This window comes from Cnephaeus nilssonii, assembly GCF_951640355.1.
Source record: "Cnephaeus nilssonii genome assembly, chromosome: 11".
NCBI lineage: Eukaryota > Metazoa > Chordata > Mammalia > Chiroptera > Vespertilionidae > Cnephaeus > Cnephaeus nilssonii.
The window spans coordinates 86,953,035-86,967,219 of record NC_137082.1 but is presented as its reverse complement, the minus strand read 5'-3'; the positions used below and the strand labels follow the sequence as shown (position 1 = coordinate 86,967,219).

The 14,185-nt window shown below is 46.2% G+C and overlaps 2 protein-coding genes across 4 annotated transcripts in view; one reads left to right on the top strand and one right to left on the bottom strand.

The window, feature by feature from the left end:
* The window catches only part of ZNF397 (zinc finger protein 397), a 687,602-nt gene that overhangs the window by 22,463 nt on the left and 650,954 nt on the right, over positions 1–14,185 (top strand). The gene's annotated exons all lie outside the window — the stretch shown is intronic.
* On the bottom strand, positions 1,008–12,220 carry ZNF24 (zinc finger protein 24). Of its 3 annotated transcripts, XR_013814165.1 has the most exons (5): positions 11,569–12,220; positions 9,118–9,622; positions 8,802–8,949; positions 3,797–6,414; positions 1,008–2,753 (listed from the first exon to the last, which is right to left on the bottom strand). XR_013814165.1 is itself a non-coding variant. In XM_079783790.1 (4 exons), exons 2-4 carry the CDS (start codon positions 9,535–9,537, stop codon positions 5,876–5,878), a joined length of 1,107 nt encoding a protein of 368 aa, XP_079639916.1. In that variant the 5' UTR covers positions 9,538–9,622; positions 11,569–12,220; the 3' UTR covers positions 1,008–5,875. The 3 variants fall into 3 exon arrangements, 2 of the variants coding, with proteins under 2 accessions (XP_079639916.1, XP_079639917.1); XM_079783790.1 differs by having other exon boundaries at positions 1,008–6,414; XM_079783791.1 differs by lacking the exon at positions 11,569–12,220 and adding an exon at positions 11,067–11,090 and having other exon boundaries at positions 1,008–6,414.

Here is a 14,185-nt window from a genome sequence, read left to right as displayed (position 1 = left end):
GAAACTTCAAAGAAACAAGACACTGTGTTCTATTCTCAGCAACTAATCATGTCGCTTCTTTCCTCATTCAAAGTTAGATCATAGTCCCACCACTGGCTAGCCAGGTCTCCCATGATCTGGCCCTGCCCATAACCTTCACCCCCCTTTTCTCTCTGACTTCATCCACTACTTCCCCCCATGTTCATTCTGCTGGAGACACACTGGCCTCCTTGCTGTTTCTTGAACAAATGAGGCACTGTTCCCACATCGAGTTCTTGGTACCGTGTTCACAGGCCTGGAACATCTCCCCAGTGTCAGCTTGCTTTTTTATACTCACTGGTCTTTCAGCAACTCCCACGTTCTCAGCGAAACCTTCCCTGGACGACCTACCTAAATGGCAGTGCCTTTCCTCCTTGATTTCCGTGTCCCTCTTTCCTGACTTTTCTCCTTACTATTCACCAAGACATAAAATGTTTTTGGTGTTTTTTCCTTTTACTGCCACAGGTAGTTTCCACACACAGGAGCAACAGATGTAAACCCCAGAAGTCTTGGGCTTGAGCAATTTCAAATCCACAGGCCTGAGAATCAATGAGGGCCCCCAAGAACCATGGAAGGGGGATGGAGGTCATGGGGAGGGACCCCTAGGGTCACACACAGAAAATACCTGCGGGGAACGCCCCAAGAACAATGGCTACAGCACAGACAGCAGCGTAATCCCTTCTCAGTCCCTGGAATGAAGGGTAGGAGGAGAAATTCCTGAAGATATGACTATGAAAAGCTTTTCATCCAGGCATTCCCAACACCAATGTTCAGTTATTATTGGTATGTAAAGTATATGTGTGTGGTGTGTGGTATAGCGTGGAGTAACAAATGGCAGAGGTTGACAGAGGCCAAATCATGGAAGGCCATGCTAATTTTATTAACCTATATAGTGCATAAAGTGTAAGTCTAGGATTTAAAGTTACAGAGGTTTCTACAAATCAATAAGAAAATACAAATAACCTATATTAATCAGGACAGAAACCCAATTCAATTATCTTAAACAAGAAAGGGACTTTATTGGCTCACAAAACGTTAAAGTCCGGAGGTAGGGCAGGCTTTAGGCACAGCTGGATCGAGGGCCTCCAGAAAAATGACATCAGAACTCAGTTCTCTGTCCTTTCTGCTAGCCTCTGAGCTTCTCCTCAAACTCTCCCCACATGGTACACACACAGTCCTTAGTTCCTGGATCTCCATGAGCCGTGTTGCCAATAGTTTCCGCCGTTTGTTGAGGGCTCTCTGTGGCCTGGCCTGAGTTACATGCCTGTGCTTTCATCACTGTGGCTAAGGAGCTGCAGAACTCAGGGAGGCCAGACCTGGCCATGTATTCAGCTAAGCCATAGGGAATGGGTTCCCCGCAATAAATAAGGGCTCTGTTACCAGAAGGTGGGAAAAGAGATGCTGTACAAACAAAAACAACAAACATCCACACGTAGCTCAACTGGAAAGCAGGTAGAGGATGTGAACAAACAATCCATGAAAATAACCTCAACCTTACCATTAATCAGGGAAATGTAATTAAGGATTTTATTTATTTTTTTATTTTTTTGCTCATCAGATAAAAGTACCAAGTGTAGGTAAGGCCATATGGGGAAATGAACATTTTCCCTACAGGTGGTAAAATAATAAAGTTATGTAGGCCTTTAGGAAGGCTAAGGTGAGCCTATCAGGGAGTACACCTACTGATGTAATACTCCACCGTACACAACTCCATCCTAAAGGAATATTCTACACACATGCACACAGACATATGAGGAAAGATTTACTTTGGCAATGTAAGAGCAGGAGGAAAAAATACCTTCAGTCATGGCATTTTCATAATATTGAATCCTATTCAACCATTAAAGAAATTTAAAGACCTCAGGAATAGGTTTTTGAGACCAAAAAAAGGCAAGCTGTAGAACAGTACATATATGATCCTGGTTTATGTAAAAATAGCTTTTATATGCTTATGTACATTCAAATGGAGATGTATGGAAAGGGGACTAGACAGATGTATACTAAACTCTGGGAAGTGGAATGTGATTGAAGTGCTGAAGAAAAGACTTTGTTCTTATACCTGTATCATTTATGCTTTATACATTGAGCTAGTAGTCATTTATACTTTCATAATTTAAAAAAAAAGAAAAATGGGCAAACACAATTCATAATAGGAAATGCAAATGGCCAATAAACGTAGGGAGAAATGTTCCTCATTAATTATCAAAGGACGGAAATAAATTTTGCCTATCAGACTGGTCTGAGTGTAGGCAAGCCCACAGGCACTCTTACTGTTGAGGGAGTTGTAAATTGCTGTAAATTGGTAATCTTTTGGGTGGCATCTCTTAAAATGCTGAATGTGCACATTCTCTGACCCAAAAAACCACTTGTATTTATCCTACAGAAATACCCACACAAGCAGCAAAATATATGTACAAGGATCTTAACCATACCTTTATGTATAATAATTTAAAAAAAGAACGAAACTATCCAGGGGTTGGTTAAATAAATAACAGTATATTCATGCAATGCAACAGTATTTGTAGCCATGAAAAACAATGTCTACATCAAATTGGGAAGGAGGGGAGACAAATTTCAGAGCAGTACATGTAAAATGGGGATATGTACCTACCTCATATGGTTGCTGTGAGGATTAAGAGTTAATCCATGGTAAAGCACTTCAAAACAGTGCCTTTATAGGAACCACAAGTGTCGGCTATTAACACATTTTTGCTTAAACTTGTATATGCCTAAGTCTGGAAGAATAACAGACCAAGTAATTATTACTTCTGAGTAAGACTATAAGAAAGCATGTCCTTTTTCACGTTATATTCTGTACTATAAAAAATTTTAATGAGCGAATTTAATATTTTTCATATTTGTTAACTATAAAAGATAAAAACCTCTGAACCATAAGAGATAAAATCTAAAATCAAGGTTGAACAGCCACTGCTCATGGCATTGTGGAAAAATTTATGTCTGTGGAGTTCACAGAACTAGATTTGTGTTAGCTCTACTTGGCCACATGCAAGTCACACGATCTCTGAATCCTGCTTTTAAGTCTACAAATCTAAGTGCGACAGGGATAGTGTCTAATCCGATGCCTGGCATGCAGATTGTTTCAATACAGATAATCCTCCCTTCAACCTACATTAACGCGGTAGACATACTGCTAAATGGTCAAGTGCCAACTGGTGTGAATGTAGGGAGCTTAACCTCCAAGAAACCCAGAATTTACCAGTAATGAGCAAATGCTCAGTGGCTGCTGGGTAGGTATCAGCAGTCTGCATGCCATTAACAGTGACTGCTTGTTTGCTAACCAAAAGTTGCCAACACTTGACAACTGCCAGATCACCATTTCATCAGAGGCTGTGCAGCCCCCAGAATTGCTATGATTATCTGTGTGGGTATAGATAAATGTATAGATGAAATCATAAATCACTGAATAGTTATTTTAAATCAATTTATCCATTGGGAATATAACCTAATCAGAAACAGCAAGTACACTAACCACTTCCTTTTCCTGTGGACCATCACCCAGTCTTTTTGGATCCTGCCATTTTCCCCACAGCCTTGCCGTAGCCTCAGAATCTTTTCTAAACAACCCACAGCTATGAGCTGGCAAGACCAACACTTATTTGCCAACTCTAACACTACTTTGTCTAAGCTCTCACATTATACCAAACATCTTTGGCCTTTAAGACAAATCTACCACACTGAAGCTTCTTGGTATACAGAAAAGATATAAAATCTAAAAAAGCATGAAATTTCAGCCACTGAGAGCTTGGCTCCTTCTTACCTACTCTGATATAAAGAATCCTGTCATCCCAGCAGAATTCCAAATATGCCGCCTCAAAGCCTACTTGGAAAGAAACCAGTTATAAATCAATCAATCAATCAACTCAAGATCATTTCATCTTAGAGCAGAGGAGTCTATACCTTTATTGGACATTGACATGTTTCCTCTCAGCCACAGAAAAAAAAGACCCAAAGTCCCTACATTTTCTTGTATAACTTAAAATACATTATATCATTACTACATATTTATAGTTCAATAAACCTTAATCTATAAAGCACATTTCTTATAATTATCAGAAAACCTATAAACAAGCCCCATTCTGCCTCGCTCCTCCACCAGCTGGCCTTGCATTTATTACTATGCTTTTTAATAGGCTCATGCAAATTTCACCTTCCACTATTTAAATTTGATCCAAGCACCAGATGTAACCAAAATCTCTGGAACTATGAAATGTTTATTCAAATGGGTCATTTTCCACACAATGATGCCCACTATAAAAAAAGCCTTTTCTCATATTCTATATTTTAACTTCCAGAGTTTTCCACTAAACAGTAGAACCACAGTACTTGGGATTCTCAGCCAAGGAGTATATAATCCTACGACTACAATGTATTACTTTCATACATTTTAAAAAATGTGTTAAGACTTAAAATTTTTAAAAAATAGTTCAATCAATTCTGTTAATAAACTAGTTGTTAATAACCTAGTCATTTATTTTTTTAAATAGAACAATCCATTCAACTTAACATGTAAGTACAACCTCAATGCTAATAGAGATTGATTAGTTTTATAAAACCTCCAAAATGTGATAGAATTTTAGACTCACCTCTGAGGAAAGCTGGAGAGATGGTTAGCAATCTGAGCTGTCTTCCTTTCCCCCAAATACAACACCCTGGTAAGAGAACTACGGCTCCCCCAGGACTGCTCAGAAGGGGGCCAGAGGCTAACTCACAAGAAGCCGCTGTGTACAGCCCCCCGATAATGTACAGTGGAAGAATGACCTACCTCCTCAGGGTAGGGTTACAGTACCTAGCACAGTGCCTTGTCGGTAGAAAATGTTGAATGAATGAATGCGTGGCTGCTTTGTTAGCCTGGTGTTCAACCCTTTTTTACCAAAAAATAAAATAACAAACCTGATACTTGTTACCCACCTGGTCAGGGATTTTTTTTTTTCTATCCTTAACAAAAACGAAGGCAAAATAATGAATTAGATCTTCAAATCTTGTTTTCTAAAAGCCAAGATAGACTATTACCGTCATATTTGCCCCTCAACTGTCATTCACTGCAAATTCTCTAGTGTTTTCTCTACGTTCATAGTTTATGATTATTATTTAGACTATCCACTTTCTAATGATACATAGAACATTATTTTCATTAGTGGGATGCCTCCAAATTACAGACAGGATGCAGCATTTTTATTTTCCTACAGGCAGATAATTACATCTAGATAAATTCTTGATACACTTCAATCCTTGGATCAAAATATTTTTACATCTTTCCCAATCTAGGCGTCCCATTCACTTTTTGATGTTTAATCACCATCAATTCTAATTTTACTTTGAAGCTTTTAGTCATTTTTACCTTCTATTTTCTGAAATGCATATCCAAATTGGGTAAAAAAAGCAGAAGAGCAAATTTTGAAAAGATGGTTTCAGTTTTCAGACTTCATAATCCCTATGTTGCCTTTTAACGTAGAAGGGAAGGGAGTGTATCCTTGAAAAGAATGATCCAATGATCAACACAAACTAATGTGTCTGTCTACAAAGGAAAACTGTAAGAGACAAAGAACAGAGTAGATCATTATTTGGAAAAAAATTAGTAAGAATATAAACACCCCATGAAAAATGTAGACATTCACATGTGAATTACGTTTAAAATTCCCGTTTCCAGGCAGGTATGACACCAGTTCTTTCAAAACAAAATGTTAATGTTGAGTGACAATGTTCTACATTTCCCAGTGGATTTTCTAACATTCTTATAGGGAGACCAAACTGTATCGTTATGTATCATTCCATGTTTTTAATTTTGTCTTCATTTCTGAAGAAACAGACCTGAGTGCTGACTTTTATTTCTAATTTCTTAAACTTTCACAACATTCAGCAGTTTTTCTGCATTGTGTCTTCGCTGATGTCTGAAAAGATTTGAGCTTTGACTATAGGATTTCCCACACTGCACACATTCGTAAGGTTTCTCCCCAGTGTGGATTCTCTGATGATTAATAAGCCCAGAATTCTGGCTAAAGGCTTTCCCGCATTCAAGACATTTGTACGGTTTTTCCCCAGTGTGGACTCGCTGGTGCTGCACGAGGATGGAACTTCGGCTGAACGCCTTCCCACATTCAACACATCCATAGGGTTTCTCTCCACTGTGGATTCTTTGATGAAGAATAAGAGCTGAGCCCTGACTGAAGTGTTTTCCACATTCATCACATATATGTTGTTTCTTTCTCGAAGGATTTCTCTTTCTTTCAAACCTGCCCTTAGGGAAACAGGCTTCTCCGTATTTAAAAATCTGAGGGACCCCCACACCGAGAGTGCCAGGAGCTTCCTGAGATTCCACTGCGGACGGAACCTCCTGCTTCGGAGCTAACGCTCCATTTTCAGTCCTAGCATCATCATCTGAAATAAACAGAAAATGTAAGTATCACTCATTTCCTGTTCTGGGAGAAAGGAACCTGAAGAAAAAAAAAGTTAATGAATTTAAAGTAAATAAATAGCTTGCTTCATCTATAAACAGTATTGTGAAAATTGATGCTAAGGTTGCCACTCTCAAAAGAGAAAAATATGAAATGACTGATTATGAGGCTAATAAGGTAAATAACACAATGAAGGATTAAACAGTTAAATCTGAACAGAAGTAGTAACAGGCTAGTGGGTTATAAATGGTGATGAGGGGAAAAAAGAACAGAAAGATGGTAGATTTTAAGACATTCAGGAGAGAGTGACACAGGTCTGGATGGAACTTTGTAAGAACAAACATAAAATAAGGTTGGTCATTAGAAAAGCCTTATAATATCCTTTTGCTTTGAAAAGGGAGACATTACATCAAACTATAATGGCATAAAAAAGAAGCAGTCAGTTAGAAAGTAACTATTCCTGAAATGAGCAAGACAAGACCGGTCACAGCCAAGAGTCCTGACAGGGGCTGAGGGTGAGCTGGGAGCATCCCGATGGTTCAGGTTGACACTTACAAACGCAATACGCGCTCACAAATGAAAGTTCTCCTGTGGAGAACACCGCCCTATTGGGTATTTCTCAGGATCTAGATGAGCTCTTATTTCTTAGCCTCAGATAGATGTGTCTAGTGAATTATCAGCGTGCGGTACCATCACATCTGCAGGCAGCTATATGAGCAAGTTTCATTTAAAACTTTCCTGATACACACACACACACACACACACACACACCAATAAATAAATGTTTTTAATTATTTAAAAATATATAAAATTTACAAGTAAAAAAAAAAAAGACTTTCCTGAACCTTGAAAAGTCAAGACCATCACCACAGGGTGAGCAGCAGCACTCGGAACGGTGGGAGTGAGCAGGTCCGTAATAAAAGATGGAGAACGGGAGAAAGGCGGGAGGAAAGGCTGACCAGGAGAGCCTGAGGGTGGCGGGGACCTGTTAGGTCTGGACTCTTGGAGAACAGAGGAGTGTACAGGTTAAGTGGAGACAGTAAGAAGAAAGTTCTCAAGTGTGGCAGAGACTGGATTGCTGAAATGAGGAATTAAAGAGGTGAAAAGTATTCTGAAACTCAGGCAGGGAAGAAGTTTTCTACCCAAGAAAATGCCACCTCCAAACCAATGATAATGCTTTGCAAACTGCATTGCACAGAACAATGTCCAGATTCCCAGCATACTTCAGCCCCACACCCCAAGTTCTGATTCATTACACTGAATCGGAAAAATACATCCAGTAGCTTTAGGGATAAACTGGGTTGAATCAAAGTATACAAATAAGGATGTGGCGTTAATTATAAAAAATACTGGGAAGGACTAATCTAATTTTTCTGTATTTAAAAGCTCATTATAGCCCTAGCCAGTTTGGCTCAGCAGATAGAGCGTCGGCCTGTGGACTGAAGGATCCCAGGTTCGATTCCGATCAAGGGCACATGCCCCGGTTGCGGGCTCGATCCCCAGTTGGGAGTGTGCAGGAGGCAGCCAATCAATGATTCTCTTTCATCATTGATGTTTCAATCTTTCCCTATCCCTTCCTCTCTGAAATCAGTAAATTTTTTTTAAAAAAGCTTACTATAGCTAGAAAACCCATTTTTTAATGAATACATAGAAAAGGTGAAGAGCTTTATCTAAATACCATTTTTTACAAAAGAACCTTAAGAAAAAAATGACTCTGGATAGGATGTTGAAGAAAACAATAGGTGAAAATTTAGAAAGACTCCAGTAACAAACAACAAATAAGCAGACTTGAAGAGGCCTCAGGTAAGTTTACTGTACCAATGAGATGAGGCAGGAGACTGAAAGGACACGGGACAGGTGACCAATATGCACTACTGCATGCAAACTGCACAGGGACCTGGTCTACAGGTAGGCGCTGGCTCAGTGAGGCCGACGCCGGCCAGCCTGCAATGGGCAGGTCATCAGGAGGCGGGGAAGAGAAGAAAAGGCTGGTGGCAGTCTAGGAACAAAAGCCCTGAGGTCAGCAAACTGTTAGGAGAAAAGAACCAAGCTCCTACGGTGTGTCCAGTCCAAGAACTCTCTCACACACACACACACACACTCACACTCACACACACACACACATACACACACTCACACACATACACACACACTCACTCACTCACACACATACACACACACACATACACATACACACACACTCACACACACTCACACACACATACATACACACACACTCACACACATACACACACTCACACATACACTCACACACACACTCAGACACACATACACACAAAAGAACACGCAACGGGCTGCAGACCTTAGACCTCACTGTCTCCCCTCCCCCCAGGGAAGCCTGGGCCTCACCACAGTGCCTTAGGGAGTGGAGCTCCCAGGACGCCCACTTGAGCTGGTTTTCCACAGCATCGAGCTCAGAACTTGGTAATCCCTGAGCTTCTTCTGGAGACACCATCTCCTCTACCAGCACCTCCCGTTTTCGCCGGCGGAGAGAAACCTGCGAATGAGATGTGGTTCAGTGGACGGGAATTAATGAGAATCAGAACTAACGGGACAGGAGAGACACCGGACGGCACATGTACTGCAGTGGAGTGGAGGTAGCTCCGCAGTGTGCCTACAGGGGGCCAGTGCTTCTGACCCAGGAAAGCGGCACAAGCAGGCTCACCGGCTGCCCAGGATCATCCAGCTCACTCTCTAAATCCTCCAGCACCGTCACGGCCTCCTCTCCATTCTCTGGGTGATGCTCTCGGACCCAAGTCTGCAGCTCCTTGGGTAGGATGGCAACGAACTGCTCCAGCACGACCAGCTCCAGGATCTGTTCTTTCGTGTGTGTCTCGGGCCTGAGCCACAGACGGCAAAGTTCTCGAAGCTGGCTCACGGCTTCACGCGGCCCGGGGGAATCCTGGTACCCAAACTTCCGGAATCGCTGTCGGAACACCTCTGGGTCGGGGAGATGGTTCCAGGGGATACTTGATCCCTCTTCACCATCAGGATCCTCCTCCAACTTCACTCTCAGAATTTTTTCCTCCTCATCTGCAGTTGGGATGATGAGTATCGAATCTTCCTCTACTGACTGTGCAGACATCCTGATTTTAAGACTCCAAGCGAAGACTATCAAGGCAGGCAGAGCACAGGCCTCAGGGAAATACCTCGTGTTCTTCACAGGCAATCTTAAAACACAAAAAATTAAAAACGTAAGCGACCAGATATCCTAAGAATTTGGAAACATGTTGATAAAGGAAGTAAAAACATTTCTTTTTATTGAATTGAAAATTCCCATCAATAAACTATACCAGAAGTTGGCAAACTACAGCTCATTGTCAAATCTGGCCTGCTGCCCATTTTTGTACACTTGTATTAATAATAGTTTTCACTTTTTTTTTTTTTTTAATCCTCACCTGAGGATATTTCTTCCATTGATTTCTAGAGTGAAAGGGCAGGAGGAAGGGAAGAGAGAGAAAGAAAAACACTGACATTGACGTAACAGAGACACATCATTGGTTGCCTTCTGCACGTGACCCAACAGGGTCAAACCCTCAACCCTTGGGTTCGCAGGTCAATGCTCCAACCACTGAGCTAAGCCGGCCAGGGCAGTTTTCACATGGTTGAAAAGACTCAAAAGAATACTTCGTGCTATGTGAAAATGATATAAAATTAAAACATCTGTCCCTAAATAATTTTACAGTTCATGCCACAATGGCAGAGGTAAATTGTTGCCACAGAGACTAGATGGCCTGAAAAACCTAGCTGGCCTTGTAGTGGTTTCTAAATGCATCTGATCCTGAAACACATTATTTGCGATTTAAGACTGGTGTTCCCTCCCACACTTAGGTCAACTCCAAAGCAAGGATGCTTTTTTTTATTGTGTGCTTAAGAAAAAAACATTTTAAGACAGAATTTGTTAAGTTAAAAAATATTTTTAAAATGTTTAGGAACCCCCCTACCCTTAAAATAAGTTGAAGAATTGTTCACCTGCTCAGGAGCAGATAACGTAATATTGAAAAAAAAAAAATTAGCCTCCAGTGCCATCCGATGCAAATATTATGCAGTGGCCCACCACACCGTGACTATTCGCATTTATGACAGGCGCTCATCACACGGACTCCATGAAAGGCCCCCAGAGCCATCCTAACCCCTCGCAGCCGCCCCGGGCCTGGTCCTCACAGCGGTGACTGCTTTCCCAGCTTCGCTTGCAGGGAGGCCCGGGGCTACTTCCGGCCGTTTCCCGGGTGTCCGCACCGTCACGGCCCTGCCCCAGGTTCTCTCACGGATCAGAAACGGGCCGTGCAGTCCTCCACGTACCCATTCGGGGCCCGGGACCTGAAAGCCGGCCCTTTCGAAAACTTACTGCAACCCCATCAAGACGAGGACCAGGGTCAGGAAAGCCCTCATCGGACACGGAACGCACGGGAGTTGGACTCACTCCTCTGGAGTGTGGCGGCCCTACAAACCGGGTGTAGCCAGCACACCGCTCCTCCCCACTCCTGCCGGATCAGTGGTGGCAGCATCCTGTCTACAGGGAATCTCTCTTCTCCCTAAACTCTCCTAGGAGGTGCGGGGAGGGCAGCCCGCGGTCCGGGGAGTATGTGGGTGGGGGTCCGAGGATCGCCCTACCTGACGCCCGCAGAGTGCCGCCGCGAGCCCGGCCCCACCCCGCCCTCCGCCGGCCCCTCCGCAACCGCGGCTGCGGATTTCACACGCCCCAAAGGCCACCCAGGCGCGTCCACGGCGGGGCCACCGCACTTCCGCCCGCGGTCGCCGGCGGAACTACAAGTCCCGGCAGCACTCGCGCCAGGCCCGCCCTTCCCCGCCCCCGCCCGAGCCGAGTCCCAGAACTCCCCGCGAGACGCTGGGCCTCGAAATAGAACAAAACCGGCTGATGGGGGAGGGGAAAGGCCAGGGTCGCGGAGGACGCGGGGAAGGAGGGCCAGCGGAGGGTGCAGAGCCCCACCCGGCCTTCGGGCCGCCCCCCGCGCCGCAGCGGCCGGGCGCGGAGACGGCGGCCTGCGCCCCCGGGACCCGAGGGAGGTCCCGCCGGGGTTCGTCGCTGGCTCCCGCCGCGGCCCGCGGCCCCTCGCCCGGCGCCCCGCAGGCCCTCCCGCACGCCGGCGCAAACCTCGGGCTCGGGAACCGCAGCAGCTTCGCTGTCCGCGGCCGACGCACAGACGCCGCTCACAGCCGTTTCCCAGAAGCCCCCGGCGCGGACGGCTTCCTGTCTGCGGCCCGGGAGGCGGGAGCGCGAAGCCCCGCGTTGCCATGGGGACGCGCCCCGGGCGGGGGAGGGGCGCCCCGCGACAATGACCGCTTTGAGGCCGGGCTTGGCCCGGTGCCTCTCTCCTCGGCAGCCCCCGGCCTGCGTTCCGCCGGCAGACCAGTCAGAGGAGGAGGGGGCCTGCCCCTGCGATGGCCTTTGCGGGGCCGCCCGCCCTTGCACGGGCTTTCCCTCCTGGGCTCCGCAGGGGCCTCCGACAGGTGTCAGCGCTGGCGCCTGTGATGCTCGCCGTCGGAGCGGGCACCGCGCCCGGCCTCTCCCGGGGAGGCATCCATCTCCACCGCTGCCCGGTGTCGTCGGAACGTGCACCGGCCCCGTTTCCCAGCTGACCCCGCACAGCGACGACCCGCAACCAGTGAGTGGGAAGCGGGCTTGGAAGCCAAGGCAGGACCCCACCTTCGGCTCCCACCGGCGATGCTGCGGAGCTTGATTTTGACCCGTTTATCTATTAGGGTAACGAGGTGAGAAAGCGCAGAGCTAGCCCTGACCCGTTTGGCTCAGTGGATAGAGCATCGGCCTGCGGACTGAAGGGTCCCGGGTTCGATTCCCGTCAAGGGCATGTGCCTTGGTTGCAGGCACATCCCCAGTAGGGGGTGTGCAGGAGGCAGCTGACCCTTGTTTCTGTCTCATGGATGTTTCTAACTCTCTCTCCCTCTCCCTTCCTCTCTGTAAAAAATCAATAAAATAGCCGAAACCGGTTTGGCTCAGTGGATAGAGCGTCGGCCTGCGGACTGAAGGGTCCCAGGTTTGATTCCGGTCAAGGGCATGTGCCTTGGTTGCGGGCACATCCCCAGTGGGGGGTGTGCAAGAGGCAGCTGATCAATGTTTCTCTCTCATCGAAGTTTCTAACTCTCTATCCCTCTCTCTTCCTCTCTGTGAAAAATCAATAAAAATATATTTTTAAAAAAACCAATAAAATATGTTTAAAAAGAAAGAAAGAAAGCTCAGAGCTTTGGGAATGCTCTCGCATTGAATCTGTGGTCATCTGACTTCAGGCTGGCCATTTTATACCCCAAAACAGCTGCTGAGGTGACCATTCACTAACACAGATCATACTACTTTACTTCCTACTTAAAGGCCTTCCCTGGGTCCCACTGAGGACGACAAAAACCGTTTGACATGGGCCTGCAAGGCCCCCTGTGTCTGCCCCTACCTTCCCTGCCTGACCTCCCCTTAAGGTCGCCGTGGCCCCGGATCCTGGGCCTCACTGGCCGCCTTTCCCCGGGAGGCCTTCCCCCGCTCCGGGCACTGCTGGACGGGATCTCACTTACCCCTGTCCCTGCTTTTTGTTTGTTCTGTTCTGTATGCCCGGGAAGGGCAGGAACTTGTCTGTCTTGTTCACCACAGGATCCCCGCCTCGTCACAGGCTGCTGCCTGCCGGGCTTACGGAGAACTTAATGCACATTTGCTGAATGAATGAGTGAATTGTGCTGGCCACATCGCCACCCTTGCGAGGTCACATGTCAGGCATGGGAAACTGCACGCCAGAGCCCTGTGGTTTAACGTCTGTTAGACGTGCAGGTCCAGCCTTGGAGGAGCGCTGCAGCGTCTGCGGGCTTTGGCTCTGGGGACGGCTACCAGTCACGGTCAGTTACTGTGCACGTCCTCAGTCGGGCCAGGGCCCTCTGCAACGTGCCCTCCGCCTGGGAGGGGTTTGTGCACGAGAGAGCACGTTATCGAGCAACGGAGGGCATAGCACTTCTTTATACGTGCCCCAGGCTTCATCTCCCCGGCAACCCTGCTAACCCTGATCTCCTCTTTCCTCCTCCATTGAGGCGGCTTCAGAAATCCAGCCTTCCCGTCTCCTACTTGGCTCCTGCCACCTTTCTGCCATCTGCTTGGCTGCTCGTGCCCCCTTTCCCGCTTTTGTGACCCTAACGGCTAGCTCAGGCCTTCCCGGTTCATGTTATTTTACTGTAAGAGTTTCTGCTGTAATCAATATTGGGACACAGATCAGCCCCGCCGGCATGGCTCCCTGGTGGAGCACCAACCTATGAACCAGGAGGTCGCGGTTCGATTCCCGGTCAGGGCACATGCCCGGGCTTCGGACTCGATCCCCAGTGGGGGGCGTGCAGGAGCAGCCTATCAATGATTCTCTCTCGTCATGGATGTTTCTCTCTCTCTCTACCTCTCCCTTCCTCTCCGAAATCAATAAAAAGAATATATACATATTTTTTTTAAAACAGAAAATATCAAACAAATAAGGAAGTTAAAAATGTTGCAAAATTATACAAAACTCTGCTGGGACCCTGTTCTGTAATTCCTAATTCTTTCTAGGAAAGTAAATGGAAACCACATGAGGCTTTCTCCTCTCATTTACTCTTTGGGGGGCAGGGCTGACACCTCTTTGAAACACCATCCTCGGCCCCACTGTGGGGGCTGTTTCCTGACCGTGGTCCTGTCTCCGAGATCCAGGCAGGACAGAGCATCGTGCTCCTGAGCGGCCTGAAGCAGGGATAGC

What these genes read in the sequence shown, in the direction of transcription:
- ZNF24 (XM_079783790.1), bottom strand. Translation starts at nt 9,537, where the DNA reads ATGTCTGCACAGTCAGTAGAGGAAGATTCGATACTCATCATCCCAACT. An exon ending in TGGATGATCCTGGGCAGCCG is followed by an intron (nt 8,950 to 9,117) that starts GTGAGCCTGCTT and finishes TCTCATTCGCAG; the next exon opens with GTTTCTCTCCGCCGGCGAAA. An exon ending in CCACTCCCTAAGGCACTGTG is followed by an intron (nt 6,415 to 8,801) that starts GTGAGGCCCAGG and finishes TGTTTATTTCAG; the next exon opens with ATGATGATGCTAGGACTGAA.